The sequence below is a fragment of the Populus euphratica genome, unplaced genomic scaffold (genome assembly GCF_000495115.2).
Source record: "Populus euphratica unplaced genomic scaffold, PopEup_1.0 scaffold239.1, whole genome shotgun sequence".
Lineage (NCBI taxonomy): Eukaryota > Viridiplantae > Streptophyta > Magnoliopsida > Malpighiales > Salicaceae > Populus > Populus euphratica.
Genome location: NW_011500120.1, coordinates 216,703 through 243,081, shown reverse-complemented (window position 1 = coordinate 243,081; position 26,379 = coordinate 216,703). Strand labels below are relative to the sequence as shown.

Genomic DNA, 26,379 nt, shown 5'->3' with positions numbered 1-26,379 from the left:
AATTAAAATAAAACAACGGCACCAAATTTCTGTCAATAAGAAACATGTATTATCACCAAATTAGGTGGTTGCAGAAACTCCAAGGTCCAAACTGATATAACAATATATAATGTGAAGTAAGCAATCAACTCTGAATTTAAACATAATTGCTAGCAACATAGTCCCCATTCTGAAACTTTAAGTTCTCTTTCTAATGTAACCGAAAGTTCTGATAAGTAAAGCTCAGATAGAAGGGAAAAAAGAGGTGTCTGACACGGCTCACATGCACTGGGTGTTCACAATATGATGATAAGCTTGTGCTCGCCGGAGGAGAGAATCAAAATAAGGATGCTTCCAAGTTTTCAGTTACGTAGTTAGTTATATCCAGTTATTTCTTATCATTACAGAAATGCTACCAGGGGGAATGTAAAGTCAAAAACGAATTCACATGCTATGTGTCATGGATATCAACATAACACACATAAATGCCACAGCAAATCACATTCCATGCACAAGCAAAAAGAAAATTCAAGAAGTCAATTAAAGCAGGAGGCGCTGAACTTCACTGATGTTATCGATACCTTAGAATCAGTGCAATGCACAGAAAATCAGATGCTGAGTAAACTGTCAGCCAAACTCACCATCTCTAACTTTAATATAACCACTCCAGCAATCATCATTTGCATTTATAAATGCAAAGTTAACTTCACCGAAACCAAAAGAAAAGTAAAAAAAATCATTTAATAACTATCTATAAACTACCTTGGAGAAGGGGAAACACCATTGACATGTGACAAAAACTATTAAACTATATTTAATAAAAATGCAAGGCAGGAATTTTTTTTTCTAGGAAAAAAATTAATATTAACAACAGACAACTTTGAATAACAAATACAAACTAAAACAATAAAATTCAACAAATCAAAAGGTAGAATAATTTACCAACCAAGATTCAAATTATCGAATTCGACCACAGATGGACCTCAGATGACGTGGCAATGTAGGAAGACGAGGTCAGGTTTGCTTACATGGCATTTGGTGACATGGCTTATTACGTCAATGTGGCTCTAGAGTGATGAGGTGGCATGTGATATGGTAGGGTTGATTAATTTGCCTTGAGTGCTTTTGTGTCCCTTGTTTCCTTGCCTTTCGTAATTTGTTGCCACTGCTAACAACGAGGGCACAAGAGAATGTGGATAAATGATTCTGCTTGGGATCGGTGGTTTGAGTAAAGGGGATGTGGTGTCTGTGGTGTCGCTATTGGACGGTGGGCTTGTTGATGATTGGATCCGTTGTTGCTGCTAAGGGCGATGACACTATGGACGGTGGCAGATGACGATCTATTACGCTACCTGCCTTTGCTGTTCTGAACCATGAATTGGTGTTGGTTATTATGGGTTTTGTGGGTGGCTGCGACTGTTCTGAACCATGATTTGGTTGTTGAAGTCGATGGTCTGCTGTGGAGGCGTCGCTGAAAATGATTTGGTGTGATCTGCCGGTGGCATGGAGAGTGGCCTACTGTAGGAGAATATGTCGTCGTGGGTGCTATAGAGACTTGTCGTGGATCTTGGTGTGATCGTCGTTAATGCAGAATTTCTTAGAATTTGATTTCAACATTAACACCACATTTTCAATTACTTATGTAGCAGATGTCTATTCCAGGAGGGAAAAAGGAAAGAGAACATTCCTAACTTGTAGAACTTTCTTTTACTGGAACCAAAAGAAAAAAAATTACCCTCGTTAACCTAGTATAACTTGCATTAGTAGCATTACTGGCATCCCAATTACAGTTTACAGGCTGTATGATCAGAATCCTTGCTTATAATCCTTATTTTATACTATTTGCAACCATAATTGTGAAACACAATTCATAGAGAATAATCCTGTTGAGTTTCTGTAGCAATTACAAACTATAGGTCATATTAAAGCATTCTCATAACAGGAACTAAACCAATTCTTGAACTATACAAACTATATCTCCTACTACCAAGGTTCTATAACTAAAACATATTATTTGAAATAGAAGCACAAGCAAATATATATACAAAAATGCAATGATTTGATTTTTATTTAAGATTTTTATAAATAAAAATCTTCTTAGCAAATATATCAAATCCAGAATATTTGTTTTTAATAGTTAACCAAGCTCGAGGTAATATAGATCTGGCAAATATGCCAATCCTAAAAAAAAGTAGACTTGATAACATGGTAAGTTCAAGAAAACGTGTATCTGATAAACATGTCAAATCTAAAAAACTTAGACATTATTAAGTTCTAAGACTATATGTCTAATCCTGAACAATCTTCTAAAATATAAATATTTAAAATATGATAAATCATTAGCATTATCTCTATCTAGAATAATCATTCATATTAAAATAATAATTTATTTATACTTATAGGTGTATACAAAATCTCTTAAGTGACCTACCCTACTTACTATCTTATTAATGATATGTAAAATATATTTGTCTTTTATTAATATCACCGAAAACAAAGAACTTTTCAGTCTTTTTATTCTTTAAAAACAACAAGTTTAGGGGGTATAAATACATATTAAACCATCCAAGTAAAAGGTTCATAACCTATCATCTCTTAAGATAAAAACATATAGATTTTAAAGCATTAACCAATTTAAAACTCAAGAATAAACATCTTTATTTCTTGAATTTAAGACTTTTTTAAATCATCTATTACCTTAAATTATTTTATACATTCCTATAAATATGCTAATTTTATCATTGGAGAGTTTTTTAAGTTCTTAGATTTGGATTGTTTTTGCAGGTATTCAATCTTTTTTTTTTAGTTTGGAGTTTTTTGAATTAAGAAAAAAAATCTAGCCGCTTGAACAATTGATAAACTACTATCTCAAAATTCCAAGTGCTTATAAAATATCTAGTAAGTTTTCATGTATCCTAACAACTCATATTTTAAAGATCTAGATTATTAATTTGACTAACATCTCAAGAGATGCAATGTAAAAATAAGATAAATATAAGGTCTCATAAGCATGAAAAGTATTAGTCCTTTGAAATAAGCAACTCTAAGATGCATATTATATCATTGGCTACAAATAGAATACTTTACTTATTGTCAAGACTCATGCTACTCATTATATTTGTACTAACTTATCGGATTTCTGAGAAACTCTAACAAATTAAACTACCTATAAATAACCTTTTAGATTGATGATAAAGGCATGTGACTTCTGGTTGAATGCTACAAGTAATAAATCTAAATAAAAAGCTCTCTAATTTAGGAAATTATATTAAAGTTGGAAAGAAATCCTTAAAGTTTATAAAACACAAAAATTCCTTATCGCATATGTGCAGCGTCACGACAATCTTTCACTTTTTCAAGTGAGTGTCTAACTAGTAAATATAAAAGACTAGGAATTCCTGTCTTTTATTAGTGAAAAATAAAAAGGGAGTTGTCACTTAGTATTTTAGTCACTAGAAACCTTAATTGGTCTTAGAGATCGGTTATAGACACTGATTGCATAAAGAAAAGGTATTAGCACCCTCAAATACATCATATCTATGGTAGGCTGTATTGTTTAATTGTCTGATAAAAAAACTAAAGTCTTGTCATGTTTTTTAATTGCTGGTCTGTCTATGGTTTAAAAAAATTTCTTCTCAATAAGAAGATTCTTATCATATCAAGTAAAACCTAATCATCATAACATCAATAAAAGAATTATTTTTTTTAATATCAGAAATATGTTTTACGTATAAATTCATAATTCTGGATATTAAAAGAAAACAAAATAATTTTTTTGGATTTTTTTAAATATTTTCCAAGTTCTCGTGACTTTAATAAACAGTTATTAAAATCAAAATGCATGCTTAAACATATTCATATGAAAATATAACATGATTTTTTTGCTTTCAGACACTTGACCGTATGCATGAAAACAAAAACATGTTTTTTGTTTTTTTATTTAATGTTTTAATGAAAAATAGGTATTTTAATACCTATTTTATATTTTTATAGGATAAAAATACAAGCCAATATCAAGAAAAATTTAGTAAAAAAATACACAAAAAAATTAAAAAAATTTAAAAAAATTTTAGACCAAACTGGCCCAGCCTACTCATTTTGGGCTCTACTATTCATTAGTGAAACAATGGAGCTTGAAAAGAACAGAGCAGAAGAAGAAAAATGAGGAGGAGGAGGGAGGAAAGGAGAGTAGGCTGACCTTGTGGTGGTGTTGGCGGTGTAGCTGGCAGTTATTAATGGGAAAGTGGCTTGGACGGTGGTCAGCCTTTCTTCTTCTTATCCATGCCTTTTCTTCTACTCTGTTGTTCCTCTCATTCTCTGTTTTATTCCTTTTACCTATCTCTGGTTGTTCTTTTGTTTATGTGGTGACAACTGTTGTTAGCAGAGCTGCTCATGGTAGAGGAGTTGTTGTCGTGGCTCAGTGGTTGTGGCAACCCGTGCTGCTATTTTTCTTCTTTTTTATAGTGTTACAGTAGTGGAGGAAGATGGTGAGAGGCTAACAATGGCGTTGCTAACGTTTGACTAATAGAGTTGTTATGGGAGGCGACAGGGAGGAGTAGAGGTTGCTGTTGCAATTCTTCTTTTCCCTTGTGTGTTGCCTCTATCAACAATGTCCTCTTCTCTCTGTTCTTTCTCAAATCTCTCATTCCTTCTCTGTTTTCAAATGTTCACCCTTCATTTCTCTTTTCAAAACCTTTTGCCTCTCCTGGAATTTTCTCCCTTCTTTGTATTTATAGCTAGGCGGAGAGAGAGTCCCCCCTGCCTTATTCCATCAAAGTGTAGAAGGAAAATGGAGCTACCTTACCATTGCACGTTAAGGTGGCCAGTTGTCTGCAGAGCATAATTGTATTAATTGTGGCAGGGTAAGGGGGATGGCTTATGTATGGGTTTTGTGGGCAAGTGAAAGGGGAAAGAGAGAGAGAATAACAGGGAAAAAAGATTAAAATCTTCTTCTTCCCTGCCTCTGCATGAGGCAGGGAAGAAGAGAATAATACAATTTAAAATGACATTATTTTAGTGTTTTTTTTTAAGAAAAGAAAATATAATTAGGAAGAACCCAAAAATAGGTTATGATATTCCTTTCTAACATTTGTAGCAATATCTAGGGAAAAATCTAATCGTATGCATTATGCTGAAAAGGTTGTAAGCTATATCCTTCTAGAGATAATAAAATAGATAGTAGAGAAAAGAATACAAAAGGCTTTTGTTTTTTTTCTTATCTTTTTACAACTCACTTGCTCTTTTTATAGAAAGGAATAACATCTAGTCTAAAAAGGTAAATTGTTAAACTTAAGATCTAATTATAGTAATTATAATCTCATTTATTTATTGAAATTTGATCCACAAATCAAGCTTTGATTAATGTTGGTTATGATTTCCAACATGCCCTCTCAAGTTGGCGTATGGATGTCTAAAATTCCTAACTTATGAAGAAGAGCATGGAACAATAAGTTGTCAAGTGGCTTACTAAATATGTCAACTATCTATTGAGCTGAACAAATGTGAGCTATCTTGACTAATACTAATTGTATTTTCTCACGCATAATGTGGCAATCAATTTTAAAATGTTCTGTGCGTTCATAGAACACGAGGTTAGTTGTCGTAATATAAGAAAGTTGGCAATGAGTGTGTTACCAGCAAGTCTTGCAAAATATGTTTAAGCTACACTAATTCACAAGTGAGAGAGGTCATGGATCTATATTATAATTCTGTTAAGGATCATGACATGATTGATTGTTTCTTGTTTTTTCAGGATATGGGTGCTTATCCAAGAAAGAAATAAAAACCTATAACAAATCTTCTGGTTGTTGGACATCTTGCCTTGTTAACATCACAATATCATTTCAATTGCAGCTTGCAATGTGATGTGATTAGGAAACCTTGACTTAGTGTTTTTTTCAAGTAGCATAGGACACAGAATGCTACCTCAAGGTAAGGTCTCTCTTGTTGTTACATAATTTGGCTGAGAATATAAACTAAGAAGGTGATGTTCGGCCTTGTGATAGTGAGATATATAAGGCGAACAACAAGGCATCTATATTATGATGAGTCTTTGAGTAGTTCTCCATTTGAAGGTGTGAACCTTTGACTTTGCTTCATTGAAATTTTAATTGGTTTTGCCCCACTTATACTTGCATCCTCAAGTATACCCAGAGTGTATATACATTGAGAAATAACAATGCCTTGCTTTGAGTATGCAACTTTAATTCTAAAAAAATATCTAAGGTGGCCTAATTCGAAAATTAATGTGTAAAAATCTCTTAAGTTCTTTAATTGCAGTGTTGTCATTTCATATGATGATTATATCATCAACATAAAGTAATATTATTGTAAAGAAACACCTCATACCTTAGTGAACAAGGAATAATCTGCCTTAGATTATTAAAAGCCAACTCATTTGATGGTTTTTGAAAAATTTAATAACTGAGTGTGTGATGCTTGCTTTAACTATATAGTGACTTTTAAAGTCAACGTACCATATTTTCATGAAGATTGGAAATAGGTAACATGTAAACTGCTTCATTCCAATCCCTATGGATGAAGGCATTGTAGACAGCAAGTTAATATAAGGACTAACGTCTGATAGCTAAAACAATAAGTAAGCATTTGAGGGTGACTAATTTGGCTACAAGTGAAAAGGTTTTAGTATAGTTAAGACCTTTTATTTGTGTATATCTTTTGGTAACAAAGTGCGCTTTGTATCTTTCGATTGTGCCATCAAAGCGGTATTTAATCTTTTATACTCGTTTGCTTCTAAAGGCTTGTTTTTCCATTGGTATGGGACATAAAATCCATGTTTTGTTATGTTTAAGAGCTGTCAATTCAACCAACATTGCCTCCCTCCATCTTGGATTAGAATCATCTTGCGCAAAGGATTTAGGTTCACTATAGAAAGGGAGAGACTAGTGATAGGACAACAATAAGAGGGAGATAATTGATCATAAGAAACAAAGTTAGATGAAGGATGATATGTACCTGGACAATAAGATGATGACCTAGAGGAAAGCATAATGATAGGTGGTGTTTACATTGATTACATTAAAGAACAATGGGTGAAACGGTTTCTAATATGGGCATGTTGAGTGTACGAGGCATGGATTTATTTAGGAGGTGGTGACTATAAAGAGGTTGGTGCTAGCATGGGGTGATCATATGAACATGGAGTAGTGGGGTTGGGCTGGATGTTAGATGATGTTATAATACTTGGTGATGAAGTTATTGTTGTTAGTTCAGTTGGGTATGCACGGTTAGAGGAGTGGTGAGTATAAGTTGATATGTATCATCTGATAAAGGTAAAGGTAGGATCAAAGGGTCTTGATAGTCAGTTTATGTGTCTTGGGATTGGGTGGAAAATGAAAATATTATTTCATGGAAATGCATATTAAGACTAGAAAAAAAAAAGGTTTTTATGGAAGATCATATAGGTGATATGTTTTTTGGCCAAATAAGTACCCTATAAAAATACGTTGGTGTGGCCTGGAATCAAACTTACATAAGGGATTAATGTAAGTGCCATAACTATACAGTCGAATATTTTCATATGGTTGTAATGGGTTGTGTTGTTATATAGCTTATTATATGGTGTGCTTTTAAAGAAAATGGGAGTCGATAATCTATTTATTATATATACAGTAGTAAGAATGATTTCCCTTCAAAATATATATGGTAAAAAAGCTTGGAATCATAGAGCATAAGCAACATTTAAGACATTATAATGTTTGCGTTCTTTGACTCTATTTTGTTCTAGTATAGATGAACAAGAATGATGAAAAAGGATTTCCAAGTCTTTAGAAAAAAAGTCGCATTAAAATGAACTCATTCCATTGAATGTTTTAACTTGTTTAACAATGCATTGGAATTGTGTTTTAACAAATACGATGAAGGATTTTAGTAAATCTTGTGTTTTTTATTTGAATATCATGAGATGTATCTAAGTGTAGTATGAGAAATTATCTAAAATAGTTAAAAAAAAAAATAGCTAGCACCAAAATATGAATGAATGCAATGGAACCTTAAATGTCACAATGTATGAGATTAAAAGGCACATGTGATAAGTTTAAAGGCAATCTAATCTGTTTTGCCATGGGAAAAATCTTACAATGCTTATTAGGATAAAAAAAAACCTTAGGAATTATTTTGGATAAAAATTATAATGGTGTAGTATAAGGATATCTTAGGCAACAATGCTATAAATATGTAATGGTAGAGATGGTGCTAACTTGAATTTCCGGTGGTGACTTGATGGATGTGTGTTTGGATAGGTAGTACAGACTATTATGCTCCTTCCCCATACCAATCATCTTCATCATTTTCAGGTCCTATAAGATACAAAAGTTAGGGTGAAAAATGATGATACAACGTAAATTAAGAGCAAGTTTACTAACGGAGAGTAAATTAACCCAAAAGGAAGGTAAGGACATTTTTTTAGGAATAAGTTTGAATTAACTTATACCATGCCAACAGATCGGGTGTCTATGTGCGACCCATTAGGCAAACAAACAATGTTATGGTAAGGTGTATGATGCAAAATATTGGAGGAGAAGGATATATGGTCTCTTGCACCACTATCAATGATCGAAGGCCGTATAACATTTGGGATTGAGGTTACCTGTCACATTGCCACAAAAACTGGTTCTTACCAAGTAAAGCCCTTATTTAATTGTATTCCTCTTCTATGAATTGAAGAAAGTTCTAGTTTGTGTTCTCTGCCTTGGTGGGTTTGATCATACCGAGAGCATTATTAGTTGTGAAATTTTTCTTCGTATTTGGTGGCTTAACTGCTTTGCCATGAAATTTATGCCCTGATGGAAAGCCAATGATGTAATAGTAGTGGTCGACTATATATGTGCATCTCCCTCACAGTGTGTGCAATACAGGAATTTCCCTTCTCTATTTGTAGGTTGTCTATTCTCTGTGTTCTTTATGTTAACATGTAATTAGCTGAATTAGAGGGTAGTTTTCTATATATAGAAGACATACTCTATATGAGCCCTGAAAGGATATACATTGTTGTATTCCTTTCAGAATAGGAAAGATGTAATCGACATATATATATTTGCCTATATAAGGCATCCCTCCACAGGAGAAGAATAAGATGCAGAGTATACATCCAACCCTAAGCCTTAAAAGTTAACATGGTATCAGAGCAAGGTTGAAAGCTAAAATCTCCCTTTAACTTTTCAGCCGCCACATTAATCTTCACCTGGAATTGGTCTTGAAACAAGGGACCAACCATGGATGACACAAATACTTCTTTTATTCCCATAAACTAGACATCAATCTCTGTTGAAACACCTAACATAAACACCTTACCCTTTGGATTTAAATTGAATGAGACAAACTTTAAAATCTAGTCACGTATGCTTGAACTGCACGCTAATCTGGTCACGTATGCTTGAACTGCACGCTGCTGGATTGAACAAACTTGGCTACTTAACTGGGCAGAATGCTAGAGTGGAAAAAGGAAATTCTGGTTACTCAAAGTGGTGCACTGAAGATGCAGTGGTACGAGGATGGTTGTTGAAAACCATGGAGCCTCATCTTATTGGTTTATTTATAAACCTGTCATTAGCCAAGGAAATCTGGGATAATGCCACTCAAACCTTCTGTGATGGGGCTGATGAGTCATAATTCTATGAGCTACACTGCAAAGCCATGAGGACAAAATAGAATGGGCATCCAGTTAACTTGTATTACGCAGAGCTGAATAGTGTATGGCAGGAAATTGATAAGCTACGACCGATTAAAATGATATGTGCTGTAGATCTTAGAACCAGACAAGAAGAAATTCAAAAGGACCTTATCTATGACTTTCTTGTAGGTTTGGATGAAGTATTTGATTCAATACGCAGTGATCTTCTTCGTAAGAAATCTGTTCCAAGTATTGAAGAGTGCTTCAATATAATTCGACGAGAGGCTCAGCGACAAGTCACCATGCTGGGAGCAAAGAACACTAGTGAAGGATCATCAATTGCAATGATTTCCAAATCCACCACCTCTTTTAACTTGCGCACTCTTCGAGCTATTGAGGAAGCAGAAAAAGATAAGTTGCGTTGTAGCCATTGTAATGGAAGTCGTCATACCAGAGACACTTGTTTTGAGATTCATGGCTACCCTGACTGGTTTCTAGAAAAACAGAAGCAAAGTAAAGCAAGAAGCAATAAACGACCAGTCCAAGCAAAATTAACCACTACAATAGAAATTCCTTCTAGTTTTGCTGTCATGGGAATAAGCCAAAAAGACCACACTAAACTGGGTGAATTACTCTCCTTAGTGAAAATTGACCAGGCTTTAGCCACAGGTAAAATTGGAGTGGTTTTGTCGACATCCACGGTTCATGATACAAGTTGGATCATTGACTCGGGTGCCATAGACCATATGACTTATAACAAATCATTATTCCAATACATGACTCCCCCGTCTAAAGAAAAAAGTCATGACAGCCAATGGAGAGTCTACCCCAGTCATTGGAGCAGGATCAATTGTTCTCACTCCTAATCTTTCACTACATAATTGTTTACTTGTCCCTGCACTTTCAAATCATTTATTGTTTGTTAGTTAAATTACAGAAGAATTGGATTATGTGGTATTAATGTTTCCCACGTTTTGCTTACTTCAGGATATCAGGACTCAAGCGATCATTAGACGTGGTACTAAGAGGAAGGGGTTATACTATGTAGATGACGTTGCTTCAGGTTATGTCCATCAAGTTTAGAGTCACAATGGTAATAATCACAAGAATATTTGGTTATGGTATCGTCGGCTAGGTCATGCATCCTTTGGCTACTTAGAAAAATTATTTCCTTCCCTCTTTGATGACATTCCGGATCCAAGTTCTTCTCTTAAGTGTAATGTTTGCATCTTGGCCAAGAGCCATCGAACCTCATATCCTGTAAACATGAATAAAAGAACAAAGCCTTTTGAATTGATCCACTCTGATATTTGGGGACCTACTCTAGTTACTTCCCAATCTGGAATTCGATGGTTTATTACATTTGTCGATGATTGCACCAAAATGGCTTGGTTATATACTATGCAACACAAGAGTGATGTGTGTAATATATTCGTAATTTTTTATCGCATGGTGTGCACTATGTTCTCCCTGCCGATGAAGATTATTCGATCAGATAATGGTGGAGAATATCTTAACTCTAAACTCTTGAGTTTCTTTCAAAACAATGGTATTCTCCATAAGACTACTTGTCCGTGTACTCCACAACAAAATGGTATGACAGAACGCAAAAACAGGCATATTCTTGAAACTACTAGAGCTCTTCTCATTGGTGCCCATGTCCCTCAACATTATTGGATTGATGTAGTAACCTATGCTGTGTATCTCATCAATCGGATGCCATCTCAAGTCCTCTCCTTCAACACTCCCCTACAGACTCTCACTCAACACATTCAGATTCCATCCCTCCTATACTTAGAACCTCGTGTGTTTGGATGTGTAGCTTATGTCCACCTGCAGAAAACTTAGCACACAAAACTGAAACCATGCGCAGTACGATGTGTCTTTCTTGGTTTCAATCCTCACCAAAAGGGATACCGGTGCTACCATCCTTCTTCTCACCAGATGCATGTCAGTATGGATGTTACCTTCTCTGAAATAGAATATTGTTTCCACATGAATCCATCTAGCTCTAGTCCTCAGGGGAACCTGGAATATGATACCTACAACTGGATTGATCTTTAGTCTGATTCAGGGGAAGGAAACACGGATTCAGGGGAAGGAAATATAAAGCAGCAGCAGTCAGCTTCAGGGGAAGAAATGGAAACTAGTACATGCATAATTAGTAATGCTGGGGAAGGAAATACAAAGCCCAGCTCCAGAATATGTGCAACGGACAGTGCAGGGAAAAAAGACATAGAGTGCAATGCACACTATAACAATGATGTAGAAGAAAAATACATGCATGATGAAATAACCCCTTCCTCTACACAAATCCATGTTCAAGATCGACCGGATATCCATGAGGTAAGTAACACTGAAAGCCCTTCCTCTTTACCTTTATTATCTACCCCATACTACTCTCTCCCTCCTAGACAAAACCGTGGAAAGGCCCCTGACAGGTACTCCCCAAATGGCAAAGCAAAATATGCAATCACACAGTATGTCTCTACACACAAACTACCACTACAACATCAAGCCTTCATAAGTGAGATGGAAAATATAAAAATACCTACAAAGGTTGAGGATGCCTTACAACACCCAAAATGGGTAGAAGCAATGGAGGTTGAAATGAGTGCATTACAAAAAAATGACACATGGAGTATTGTATCACTCCCTTTAGGAAAAAAAAAAACCAGTGGGCTGCAAGTGGATATTCAACCTCAAACATAGAGCAGACGGCACAATTGATCGGTTCAAGGCAAGGCTGGTAGCAAAGGGGTACACATAGTCATTCGGCATTGACTATCAAGAAACTTTTGCTCCAGTTGCAAAAATGAACACCATCAGAGTCTTGTTGTCTTTAGCAGCAAATTTCAGTTGGCCTTTGAAGCAATTTGATGTGAAGAATGCATTTCTCCATGAGGATCTGGAAGAAGAAGTCTATATGCAGCTCCCACCTGGGTTTAACAGTTCACAATCAAGTGGAAAAGTGTGTAGATTACGGAAAGCATTGTATGGCTTGAAGCAATCGCCAAGAGCCTGGTTTGGGAGATTCACAGAAGCTATGAAACGAATTGGTTATCAACAAGGTAACTCTGATCACACTTTATTCATCAAACAGAAGAATAGTAAAGTTACACTGCTCATTATTTATGTAGACGATATGATCGTAACTGGTGATGACACAGATGAAATAAAAAAGCTACAAGAATGTTTGTCTACCGAATTCGAAATGAAAGATTTAGGAGGACTGAAATATTTTTTGGTAATTGAAGTTGCAAGAACTAAAGATGGGATATACTTGTCACAATGAAAGTATATATTGGACCTATTATCTGAAATGGGTATGCTAGAATGCAAACCAGTAGTCTCTTATTGTTCAAAATCATTGTTTGGCCATTCACCCAAATCAGGTACCAACAAAGATACCAGCGATTGGTAAGGCGGTTAATTTATTTATCTCATACACGCCTAGACATTGCCTATGCGGTTAGTGTGGTAAGTCAATTTATGCATGCTCCAAGCGAAGATCATATGACAGTCATAATGAGAATTCTGAGTTATCTAAAAGGGGCTCCAGGAAAAGGACTAACATTTAAAAGACATGGAAATATGGAAGTGAAAGGATTTACTGATGCAGATTGGGCAGGGAATCTCAATGACCGGAGATCCACCTCTAGTTATTTTACATTTGTTGCAGGAAATCTTGTCACATGGCGAAGTAAAAAACAAAATGTGACAGCGCGATCCTCAGCAGAAACAGAGTATAGAGGGATGGTACATGGAATATGCGAATTGTTATGGCTCAGGACCTTACTCACAGAAATAGGTTTTGAACCTAAGAAACCTATGTTACTATACTGTGACAATCAGGCAGCATGGGAGATAGCTAATAATCCAGTCCAGCATGATCGAACTAAACACATTGAGGTAGATCGACACTTCATCAAGAAAAAGTTACTTCTGAAGTTAATGGACATCCCTTTGTCAGATCAAGTAAGCAATTAGCAGATATTCTAACCCATGCAGTCCCTGCGGAAGCTCTTTATAAGTCTTTAGACAAGTTAGGCTTAGAAGATATATTCGCACCAACTTGAGGGGAGGTGTTAACATGTAATTAGTCACTGAATTAGAGGATAGTTTTCTATATATAGAAAACATACTCTATAAGAGTCAGATATACATTACTATATTTCTTTCAGAAAGATAGAACCAATATATATATTTGTCTATACAAGACATCCTTCCACAAGAGAAGAGATGCAGAGTATACATCCAACCCTGAGCCTTAAAAGTTAACACTTTATGCTTCTCTTCACGTGAATGGCGTGAATAGTGCTGTTGCGAGTATCAGCAAGCTGTCATTGTTTTCTTCTGAGAGTAGTAATGGGTAGATTTTTTTTTATACTAGAAAGTGGTAGCATCTAAAGGATTTGTCCATGAATGGCTGAGTATATGTCATTCATCCAACCCCACGAGGGACTAAAGCATTCGTTCTTACTCTTCCCTTTCAGCATTCTGCTTCAAACCTGCACAATTACATGTAGTTGGATCGTTGTACGATCCTAGCTCGTCCCAAAAAGACTTGAGTTTTGTATAGTAGGCTGCTATGGACTGTTGTTGTTAACAGTGCTCCACGATCCCTCGTTTGAGTTCAAGAAAATACGAGAAAGATTTCCTTGTAAGAATCGTTCATTAAGATCTGCCCATACTTCAGCAGTTTTGTTGGAGAAAATCACAGTATTAGTCAGGGTTGGATTGATTGAATTGAGGATTCAAGACTTCACGATTTGATTGCATCTTCTTCAAGCTCCACACTTAGGATCCTTCTCCAATGGTTCTATGATTGTCCCGTCAACAAAGCCAAGCTTGTTCTTGGCTTCCAGAGACATCATCATAGCACGACTCCACATTGCATAGTTGTCACCTTCCAAGAGTTGAGTGACGATAGCGTGCCCGGTGTGATTTGAGAGGTGAATATAATAGGGATCGTTGAAATCCATAACCTCTGTCAACTTCTTTTCTGATGAAGTTTCTGTCATGGTGGTTAACAAAATTGGCGGAAGCAAAAGTGAGCAATATCATGCACAAGGATGGTTCTTTGATACCATAATAAAATTGAAATTGAAGAAAAGAATAGGAAAAGCTTATATTTTCTATCTTGTCTTTCTCTGTTTATAAAGGAATAACATCTAGTCTGAAAAGGTAAACTGTAAAAACAAATATCTAAAGTTTAGGACCTGGTTCCAGTAATTACAATCTCATTTACTTGCTGAAATTTGATCCACAAATCAAGATTTGATTGATGTTAGTTCTGATTTCCAACAGGAGAAGACTCTAGCCACGATGGAGAAGGTTAGCATAGATACGAAATACGACACTAGTTAAGCGAACTGTATTTCCTTTTCATTTCAGGTTGGCAAGAACTGGTAATTCAGAACCAAACACAGCAGCAAATTCAGGCTTAGCAGAGAAAGAATGGTTATTTTGTCAGTTCGTAACATCAGGTTGAAAGTTATCTTAGAGATTAATTCAAGCAATTGATGGTTTTTGATTTTGAACTAATGAGGTGTGATTTTCCATCATAAGCTGTCAAATATACATAGCGGCAAATCAAAAGCAGAATACATCTACAAACCCAGAAGAAAGAAGAAGAAAATGTTTCATTAGAATGATGAATTCGGTTCATCACTGTGGCAAATGTTTCTTACACGCGCTAAAATGAAGTAATTTACTTAAAGGGGAAATTTATCACAGGGTTGACGATCCTGCGACGCAAGTTTGGACAACAAAAGATGTAAAAAACCAATAATCTTACATTAACAATTGGACTTTCTGGCACATCTGATTATCTGGTTTATAATTGTCTGTCAACACAATTTATTTCATTTCAGATCAGACGGTAACCGGAGGAGTCTCTTTGTTTGCTTCTTTGGTAGGAGCAACATCTGATTCCTTGTTCTCAGTCTCTTTGGCAGGAGGGGTTTCCTTTTTCTTCTCAGGTGCAGCGGCGGCCTCAACCTTGTCCTCTGGTCTGCCAGCAGGGGTTTCATCTTTCTTCTCGGGCTCGGCAGCAGGAATCTCTGGCTCGGCGGGTTTCTCACCCTCGTGTTTTTGCTCGGAGACATCTACCAAAGGTGCTTCAGTCTTGATCTCACCCACCTCCTGCTCCTGCATATATTCACATAGTGTGGATTATAAGACTCATTCATGCATTCACAATAAAAGATCATCAACACCGAAAGAATGAAGAAGATAAAGTTAAGGTAATTAACATACCTTAGCAACGGTCTCGCCCTCAGCCTGGTCAGGGTTGACAGGAGCGTCACTTGGGAGGGGCTCTGGAGACAAATCATCAGAGCCCTTGAATTTACCCGCACAGCCTCCCATGATGTTTTTCACCGTTGGAATGGATGCGGGATTCTGAGGCGGCAGAGTGATTAAAATCAGAAACACAAATGGCTATCGATTCCCAAGAATGTGATTTGAGGTTGAGGGATCAACTTTGATTACGATGGGAGTGCATAATATATAGTTGATTCATTTTTCCATATTTGAGACAAATTTGTTTGGCAAACCTGTGCATGACCTTTTCCTATGGACAGCATGCCTCTGTTCGGCGATTTTCATGTTGGAGCCAGACAGCCAGTTATTACAGTTAAAAACTGCTGGATTCGTTGGTTCCAAGTGTCTTTTCCTCGCTTACTCCTCTCCTCCTAGTGACTCTGATTTATTATATTTTTTCTTGATTATATTTAGAGACTGTTTTCTCACTTTAGCTGTCCTCAATCCGTAACTACTCGAGTCGAGGAAGAGACGAGCAAAATTGGACTTGCTTAAGTTTTGGCCATTACATTAAGCTAGGGCAACAACCAGAATTAACCGGAAAAACTTGCATCTACAACTGGCAGTTTGTGTGGCTGTTGCCTTCAGGATTTTGGTTATCAAGCAATGGAAAAAAGTCCGAATAGGATTGAAGAAAAGTATGATAACAACCTGAAGGGAAAAAACATATATGGTGATGGATCAATATTTTTGTTTTTTTACCTCGATCTTCTTTTCTAAAAAAATAATCATGGTAATAACTTAGTATCTTTGGATTCGATCAAATGCTAAGCTTAAATATATATAGGTCTGGTAAGTTACTAGATCTATTATCCCTAAACTCGGTCAAGTGCTAAGCATAGACATGCATGAGTCTGACGAGATGTCAAACCCACTATCTTCAAACTCAACCAAGTGTTGAGTTTGTGATCTTTTTTAACTTTAAAGAATATTAGGCTCTATGATTACTCTAATAAGTTAGAAATATTTTACTTTGATAAAATAAAGATATTTTATTCCTTAACGAGCTAAAGATATTTATCTTGATAATTTAGAAATATGTTATTTATACTTTAACCCCTTTTCTTTTAAAAAAATGACAAGCTGAATGGACTATAAAAAGAGACCACAATATCTCTCAAAGGCATGTTCTTTTTTTTCTCCACTTCTTATTATATATCTATTTGTAGCATTCTTCTCTGCATTTTTTCTAAAACAATACTCATTTAAGCATTTGAGAGTTTTTAAATTCACAAGAGAAAATTTTTTATAGGTATTCGGTATTATCCATTAGCCACCTTAACTAGAGAGAATGATTCAGATCATTAGAACCAGAAGATTAACCTATTATTCAAAACAATACCCATTTAAGCATTTGAGAGTTTTTAAATTCACAAGGGAAAATCTTTTACAAGTATTCGGTATTATCCATTAGTCACCTTAACTAGAGAGAATGATTCAGATCATTAGAACCAGAAAATTAACCTATTATTCAAGACATCATCTTAGCCCTCAACCTTATTGGCTAATTTCAAACCTCATCGGTGATATCATCTGTGAGAAAATAAAAAAAAATCATTAATTTTTCTTTCAAGAGTCAGGTTATTGACATCCCTAATTACCACTAAATATAAATCATCAAAAAACTATTGAAATGAGAAGTGTCATAGACTTTCCTAAAACTACTGGCATACTTGTTTTGTCAGTGCATCAGCAAGTCTTTATTACTTAGGAAAGTTTAGGCAATAATTTAATTGCTCCAAGTCTGAGGAGGACTTCCTTCAGCTTGCCTATGAGCTTAGTAAGGTAAGAAAATTCATGTTATACATATGTCCATTTTACGAGCACAACGAGCACAATTAGAGCTTTGAAATTTTGAAAAGCTTTTGATAAAGTACAAGTGGAGTATCAGTTCAAACTATATCATTATAGAACTCTATTTAGTGATCTCCTAGAAGACATCCATCGAAGAAACTTTGTTCTTTCACTTTTTAGGCCTAAGACTATGATCTCAACAAAAGTATCATAAATTGATTGTACCTTAAAAGGAAATGTAAATATATAATGTCACCAACTAAGAATGTAAATTTCTTATATATAAATTAAATTGTTCAAAGTAACAATATTTTCTATTATCCAGGAGCTCCCTAGGATACAAGCTCCTCATCTTTTCAAAGATGGAATGAATTCACTTTTTCTATAATTACCGGGGAAGAAACCAATGTCTTCCTAATACTATAATGTAGTTTATTTTAGAAGTATTTAACATAATCTTTCTAATACAATCGTACATCTCTTTAAGAATAAAATAAATATTATCTCAATAACAAGGATGCGTCTGATATTCCTAGGAGACAAGCCCCTCATCTTTCAAAGGATGAGATTGATTTATTTTCTCTAGTGTGATTGTACAAGTACCCTGGATAATACAAGAATTGAATTATGTGTGATATTATAATTATATTGCAATTGGACCCCTTTATAATAAAACCATAAAATCAAGTGATAAAATTTGTAATATCTCTTTAAAATTGAGAATGAATAATAATTTAAATTGCATATCCATTCAAGAAAAAAAATTATATTTTTGCTTATTTTTGTTGTATTTTGGATTCTTATGATATGATTTCAATTATTTAATTAATAATCCTACAAATACTTAATCTAATTTGATGGGTAAGTTTGAGTTATACACACACAACACAAGTGTAATATAAAATAAAATCTGAGAAAATAATAGGAAAGATTAATTAGTAAATGGTAGCCACATGAAGGTAATCATAGAGCAAAACATTAAATAGTTTTAAATCATATTATAATTATTACAAGTACAAAAACCTTGGATGTTTTCCATATCATCATTGGCAATCATCTTTCTTTCTTTCTTTCTTTCTAGTTTAGTAATAAACATAGCAGTAATTCATGTGAATATTATTACAAGGGAGGACATCTTTCTTTCTTTCTTTCTTTCTAGTTTAGTAATAAACATAGCAGTAATTCATGTGAATATTATTACAAGGGAGGAGTATTTTGAAAGACGTGTGTGTGGTGTAAGCTTTTGCATTACGAGGCAAGAAAAGCACACAAGAGCAGACAGATAAAAGTTGGCGAACAAACCTAAAGAAAAAGAAAAGGACACATGAGATGGGCCAGGCGGCCAACCTCAAGCAGCTAAGCTTAGTATATGCCTTCTTTCTGTAATTTACCTTTCCTTTCTGTCTTAATTTCCATGATTTCATCTTCCTGACGGGAACTGGAATTTCCCATGATTTATCAGCTTCCGTTCCCGAAGAAGAAGAAGATGATGATGATGATGCCATCCACATTGTTAATACATTTCCTCCTCATTACCTCCATTGCCCTCTTCTCTGCCCCCACCGTCCGATCAGATGCAAATCCAATCCGATTACCAACCCTAGACCATAACAACAACGACGATGATGATGATGATGCGTGCGGAGAATGGAGCAGAAGATCCCCTGTCTCCTCCTGCCCTGTTAAGTGCTTCCGGCCAGACCCTGTTTGTGGCGTGGACGGTGTGACTTACTGGTGTGGATGTGATGATGCACGATGCGCAGGGACCAAGGTGACCAAGAAGGGTTTCTGCGAGGTTGGAAATAATGGGGCTGCTGCTCAAGCTCTGCTTCTTGTTCATATTGTTTGGCTCATTGTTCTTGGTTTCTCCATCTTGTTTGGATTATTTTGATTCCAATTATCGTCTCCTCTTTCTGCTTCTTTCTGTACATCTGCACTTGCTCCATGTTTGAATATGAGAGACAGAGCTTTGAGGTGGGTTTTCCCCGCCACTCTATCGTTTTTTTCTGGCCTTTTCTTTTTCTGTGAACATATAATAGGATTCAATACACATTAATGGCATGCATGAACTCAACTCAACTATTAAATTTTTCATGTTTTCTGTTGCTTTACTCAACTATTTTACGGTATTGTTCTTTTCATTCTTTCTTGATACAGCCCTGCTTTTACTGGTTATTCTGTTGCTTAATCGTGCATCCAATTTGAAAAGGCTCATCTATGCCCTCTTTCTACCATGACTCGAGATTTTGATTGCTGCAGAGTTTGAACTTCGAATCCCTCGGGCCCTCCTCAGTAAAGGGTCTTGGGGGTTCCATTTTGCTGGGGCCACATTGTTTTGCGCATACTAAGTTTGGAAAACAACTATTCGGGGTCCAGACTCCAGAATCATTCTGCATACCAATGCTTGTCGGAGAAAACTTGTCTTTGCATAGAAGCTAAATGCATGCTTTTACCCTCTACCCCGTAATGATCATCTGTTCAATGGTTGTCTAAGCCAGCGCCTTTAATAAAACACCTTCACAAGTTCAAAAGAAACAGAAACCAGCTTGATAGACAGCTAGGAAATATGCACAATGAGTACCATAAAACGGTCATCACAACATCTGCAAAATAACCTCAACGGTTCCTGTTCTTGCCATATAAATTTGTTAGCATAACTCTCCGTCCATTTGAAGTTGGTAATGTGAGAAAACCATGACAATAGAGCAAATAAAAGAACAAACTGAATGTTTTCAGTAATTCCCCCCAAATTACTAAGAGTGGCCTATGTTCAACTTCTCTCTTTCAAACACTAAACTTGGAATCGGACTTTAATTAGTCATACAACTGGTAAAAAAGAAAAAAACCATGGCTGGCGGTGGTTCCTTTTTTGGATTTGTTTGGCAGAATCAACTCTATCCTCCCTTAATATTCCTTAAAACTCTATTCAGCTTTCCCCTTTTTGCGGCTCTGAAGTGAAAATCCTGGTTCGCCATTATCTCTAGCACTCTCACCCGTGGATTTGATTGCAAAGGAGGAAGCATTGTCCTCTAAAACTGTGGTAGAATCCCCGGATTCAGCAGATGTGCTTTCTGCTAATGAAGAAGACCCATTACGACCACCATTGGAAACATTACCAAGCAGGCTCTTGTACATAGTGAAAGCTTGAGCCATAATATTGGCAGGATTGCCAGTAGCGCTGGGAAGCAGTATCGTTGTTCCCTGAAAAAAAATGAAAAGAAAAAAAACATTAGAAAGTTGTCAACTAACTGCTTATCAAACTAGACAATCACATGTGCATCTGAGTAAATCTCCTCACCTCTTTGGCAATGTTACCAAAAGCTCCCACATATTGCTCAGCAATTTTCAAACTAGCTGCCTGCAAATCATGCCACAAACTTGAGCCTTGATGCACATTAGACATGGCACAATTGATTCTCTAGCATATGCTAAAATGATTGAATCACGAATCATAAATCATATATAAGGTATAAAACATGTGTAAAAATAACTAATCTAAGGAATATCTCTCTTCTAGATGAGATTTTAAATCCCAATGCAACCACATCACAATCTAAGTAAAGAACCTCACCTCAACTCCCCCACTCTTTTTAATATACTCTGACACGATGGCAATTCCTTTGGCTGTTGCTTGTGCTTTAGCAAGAATGGCTTCAGCTTCACCTGAAATATTAATGATAGGATTCCAAGGTAAACGAAAACTCTTTAAAGATAAGCCATAATATTGCTTGATCAAGTCTGGTTCGTTATTAAATACTTCAGAGCAATTAATGGATCTAGAAAATGAAATGCTACAGGATTACATCAAACTTAACAATCCAAGGCAGCCAGAAGAGAAAATTAAGAGCCCAAATGCCCAGTCTATTTTTTCCGCAACTTGGTATTAGCACTGTCATGTAAAAGTTTCAACAGATTGGAAAGTCTGATTATAACAAAAATGCTCTCACGTCATGTGGTTTGTTTAAAAAATAATACTAGACTTGGTATTAGCACTGTCATGTAAAAGTTTCAAGAGATTGGAAAGTCTGATTATAACAAAAATGTTCTCATGTCATGTGGTTTGTTTAAAAAATAATACTAGCAATGTTACAGCCATCCCTAACAAAACCCAATCATAATCAATGGAGTAATCACAAATACATAAGGACATAAGAAAGACAAGGATTGAAAGAGAATGAGATTAGCTACCTATAGGATAGCTGTATCAAATAAACCATAGTATTGCCTCATGAAATCTGTTTGCTTATCTAATATTTTATAATGGCTTGTGGGTCTAGAAAATGAAATATAGAGGAGCATCAATGGATTATTGCACAAACACAGACACAAGAAAACTAACCTTGTGCTTTGTTAATGATAGCTTGTTTCTCTCCTGTTGAAGGATGGAGTTTCCATAAAAAAAATAATGGTAATTAGATGATGAACATTAGAAAAGTAAAGTGTGCTCTATTTCAAAACAGTACTAGAGAGGTTACAACTGTCTCTAAAGAAACTTGCAATCAATGAAACTCTTACAGTACATAATAAAACTAACCTTGTGATGCCAAGATCTCAGCACTCTTGTGACCATCAGCAATATTAATGTCGGCCTGTCTCTTTCCTGTTAAAAATCATCAATACGAAAGTTAAGCATTAAATTGGCAAATGAAGAAATATTGCAATGCCTCAGGACAAGGAATAAATGATTTTAAAACAGGTTGCCTAAGATGTTTTAGTCATGAACAACAAAGATTTATAGATAAAACTGTGAAAAAAAGTTATTGCATTATGTAAGAGCAAAGATGTGACAGGGGCAGGAAGAAAATGTGACAGGAAGGATCGTTGGAAAAGGACCTAATTGTGAGAAGATGGCGTCACAATTCTGTAAAAATGTATAAAAATGATGCATGCAAGCAATTGCAACAAAGTTCGATTAAAGTAGAGTTTAGTTAAGCTGAGCAAAAAATGGAAATAATAAACTTCATTTACTACCTTCAGAGTCGAGAATTTGAGCTCTCTTTCTACGTTCTGCTTCGGCTTGCATCTCCATAGCTTGCTTTACTCCACGTGGAGGAGATATATCCCCTGAAGAAGAGAAGACAGTTAGGAATTCACAGCAGATGGAACAGAAACCTAACATAGAATATCAAATTAGGTAACTGCGGCGGGCTCACTTATTTCATAGCGAAGGCACCGGAGACCCCAGTCCGTTGCAGCCACATTAATGGCCTCCTGCAGAAATAATGACAGTTTTACACAATCAACAGCCTTAGAATTATTGAATGAGAAACATTATCAAAACAATCAATGCCTTTTCTTCGTCAATAAATGAATGAATGGATGAAATGCAACCCGCTTTGAAAACCAGTAAGAAAACAAGATAGAAAGGTGAAAGAAGGGTAGGGATAGCATACCACAATCTTTTCATTGAGAGTGTCTCTTTCTTCAAAGGTCTTGTCGAGAGTAATCTTACCAAGCTCACTACGCATAGCGGTCTGGGCAAGTTGAACAACAGCATAGATGGGATTCTCAACACCATAAGAGGCAAGTTTAGGGTCCACAATCTGTTCAATAAGATTGGTTTTTAGCATTAGTATTAATAGCTGATTCAATAAATAAAATAAAAAGAGAAGAAGAAAGGGGACCTTGACATAGAGGACGCCATCGATGAGAATGCTGACATTGTCTTTGGTAATAGCAGACTGATCAGGAATCTGAATAGCCTCTTCCTTCAAAGAATGAACATAAGCAATTCGGTCCACAAAAGGAATCAAGAAATGAATTCCAGATGGCAGCGTCTTCAAATACTTTCCAAATCTCTCTATCACAAACGCCTTCTTCTCCGGCACAATCCGTATCCCCCAATTCACAGGCGCCGTTATCTCATAACTATTATTTATTTAATTAATTGCTAAACAAACAAACAAACAAACTGAATCCAAAATAATAAAAGAGGTAATGATGTAAGCACCTGGTGAAGGGGTCGCGGCCGGTGCGGAGGAAGCGGACGGAGAGGCGGTTGTTATGGGCTAAGTGAGAAGACGGAGGGTGAAACAAGGGAGAATTAGAGGAGGAAAGGAGGGTTCTGGGAGTGGTGGTAGCCGACAAGGAGGAGAGGTGGTGGTGGAAGGCTCTTGCGCCGTGGTTGATCAAAGAAATAGTAGTGCTGCTACTTCTTCTCCACATTTTTTTTTGGCTCTGGTAGCTGGGCTTGGCTTGGCTTGGTGTTGAGAAAAAAAATGAAGAAAAGAAAAGCCCTAGTTAAACCTTTTATTTTTATTTCTCTGCTCCTTTTCCCCAAGAAAAGAAAAGTTACTCATCTGCTGCGAGTGTCTGTGACTGTGACTGCTGGCCCTCTCCCCAGGTCTGTAACTTTTATTTTGTCAACTTAATTTCTTTTCTTTTGGTAGAAATTGTGTTTTATAATTTATTTATTTTTAGAAAATTAATTTTTGTATTGTTTACTTGAATTTATTATTAATTTTTTTAATTGTTTTTTGCGAAATTATCTCTTTTGTTTACCCACTTAGAATTTATGAGTTGGTTTTGCTCTTAGGATTCAGGGTTTGGGTTCTTTACGTGACTTAGCGTGGCTCTTCTACAAAATATATATATAGAGAGAGAGAGTTGTGTTTATGCTGGTTCGCAGTGTTTTCATTTTTTCTAAACTTGGCAAAATTAAGATGATGTATGTTTATTGTAATGCGACTGCATGATGCGGTGAAGATCAAGATGTTCAGCAGCAGCATCTTATGTCCGCATTCCTTCCTTCCTTCCCTCTTGCTAAAAGCATTTTCGACTTGCAATTCACTGAAAGCCCGCCCTTGAGCTTGTTCGTTGTAAATTCCACGGCTTTAACCAGCCCGTTGCATTTCTGTGCTTGCTGCTCTCTTTATGGAACTGGTTTTGGTCACCCTTTCGGTATTTGCTCCAATCTCAAGAGTTTATGCTTTGAGCTAGCGTTGTTTCTTAACGGCCCCCCCTGAAAGGGTTTTCAAAATATCCAGAGTAACCCAACTGCTTTACTTGAAATTTGATGGGATCGTGTTTGGTTTTGGATCAACAAAATATCTTTCCAAGTTTCGGGTTTTTGCACCAAAACTTGAATCCTTCGCCTATAAGAAATCACTTGCTATGGATTTCCATGGGCTCGTTCTCCCCTCCCTTAAGTATGTAGATGTTCGTGTTTCTCAGTCTAGTTTTCTGCTTGAATTATATTGTACGTCATATGTGTTCATACTTGTTTACTGGAACTACATCCTTCTCCTTTCAAGAGATTGGAGTCTTTGAAGCTGAAGCGCACTTCTGATTCATTCACCATCCCCACCAATGTAATGTCCTCTTTAGTTGGGGACATTCCTGCAGAAACTGTACTTGTGGATTACCCGAAGGTTCTTACAAATCTATACAATTGTTGTTCTTTAGCTGTCTGATTCCATAGTATTCCAAGTTTCTGCAACATGTTATCGTAACCGTAAGCATACGCTTATTCACAAATCTCTCTTTTGTTGTTAATTCTAGACATATTTTCTGTATGATTCTTAAGAACAATGATGCGGATCAACATTATTCCTTTGTTGAACTTGATATTACAGGAGAGTTACAAATTCTGATGGTTAGACATCACTTTTCTTTCTCCAGCGATTGTTGAAATTGATCCTAGGCGTTACGAGGGCAATTAAAGCTTGTTTTCTTTCCATATCTTTGAGGCCCATATACGTTTGGTGCATCTTCTTTCTTTTCATGTCCATCATGGACTTCTCCCTCTCCCAGTTCCCTTTTTGACACTACAAGAGTCCCACCGCTCAGGAGGAAAACCTATAACTAATCAAATATGCGAGAGCAAGATCTTTTGAGGCCGATGGTCCTGCAACAAAGATACAAGACAAGAAGACATGATAAACATAGACAGATCGAGTGATCTACCTGACCACATTATCCATAAAGTTCTGTCTTTCCTTTACCTCAAACAGGCAATCCAGACTCGTGCTTTCTAAGGGATGGAGATTCCTGTGGACTTCTCTTCCCTGTCTCAAATTTGATAGCTACCGTCCAGAATATATCACGCCTCAGGACTTCTCAGATTTCGTCACCAAGGTACTGTCTCACCGTGATAATTCCTTCACGGTTTGTACTTTCGAAATCTATTCCAGATGGATTTATCTTGAGGACGTTTATTCATTTCTCATAGACTTCGTAATTTCCCAGAATGTTAGGCATTTTCTTTATCTCTGTGACCACACAAAATCTTACAGTCTAAATCATTGAAAACCCTTGAATTGTCTTCTGTTGCTTTCTATCGTCTGCCTGAATCTCTTGCCTTGGGTTTGACAAATCTGACCTCCTTGAATCTCAACCATTGTTTAATATCATATGAGACCGATTTGTTCGCTGACCCTTTTGCTGCTTATTCCAATCTCAAGAGTTTATGTCTGAGCCAATGTAGCTTTTACCGTCTTGAGGTTTTAAGAATATCCGGACTCCAACTAGCTAACCTAGATATTCAAGGATGGTTTCATTCTAATAGTTGTTGTAACAGGATTGAGATTTTCGCATCGGAACTCCCATCATTTCGCTATAGTCATTCATGTCCTGTGGATTTCTCTTGGCTCGACCTCCCCTTTCATGTCCATCAATCATCATCCGATGATTTGGAGCGCAACTTAAAG

At 36.2% G+C, this 26,379-nt stretch overlaps 3 protein-coding genes and 1 long non-coding RNA gene across 4 annotated transcripts; 2 read left to right on the top strand and 2 right to left on the bottom strand.

Moving 5' to 3' along the window:
* Positions 1 to 1,215: 1,215 nt before the first annotated feature.
* On the top strand, positions 1,216 to 7,240 carry LOC105110087 (uncharacterized). The gene is made up of 3 exons (XR_839402.1): positions 1,216 to 1,385; positions 6,703 to 6,704; positions 7,231 to 7,240. It is a non-coding gene; the product is annotated as an uncharacterized LOC105110087 (long non-coding RNA).
* Positions 7,241 to 15,372: 8,132 nt separating this feature from the next.
* Positions 15,373 to 16,223, bottom strand: LOC105110086 (salt stress root protein RS1-like). The gene is made up of 2 exons (XM_011005000.1): positions 15,872 to 16,223; positions 15,373 to 15,763 (listed from the first exon to the last, which is right to left on the bottom strand). Exons 1-2 carry the CDS (start codon positions 15,980 to 15,982, stop codon positions 15,488 to 15,490), a joined length of 387 nt encoding a protein of 128 aa, XP_011003302.1. The 5' UTR covers positions 15,983 to 16,223; the 3' UTR covers positions 15,373 to 15,487.
* A 2,958-nt stretch (positions 16,224 to 19,181) lies between these two features.
* LOC105110102 (uncharacterized) lies at positions 19,182 to 19,622 on the top strand. Its single transcript, XM_011005029.1, has one exon. It carries the CDS (start codon positions 19,182 to 19,184, stop codon positions 19,620 to 19,622), a length of 441 nt encoding a protein of 146 aa, XP_011003331.1.
* A 713-nt stretch (positions 19,623 to 20,335) lies between these two features.
* LOC105110085 (stomatin-like protein 2, mitochondrial) lies at positions 20,336 to 23,974 on the bottom strand. Its single transcript, XM_011004999.1, has 10 exons — positions 23,682 to 23,974; positions 23,356 to 23,599; positions 23,125 to 23,274; positions 22,885 to 22,942; positions 22,703 to 22,795; positions 22,266 to 22,331; positions 22,071 to 22,103; positions 21,303 to 21,394; positions 21,030 to 21,089; positions 20,336 to 20,932 (listed from the first exon to the last, which is right to left on the bottom strand). Exons 1-10 carry the CDS (start codon positions 23,894 to 23,896, stop codon positions 20,654 to 20,656), a joined length of 1,290 nt encoding a protein of 429 aa, XP_011003301.1. The 5' UTR covers positions 23,897 to 23,974; the 3' UTR covers positions 20,336 to 20,653.
* Between the last annotated feature and the right edge of the window lie 2,405 nt (positions 23,975 to 26,379).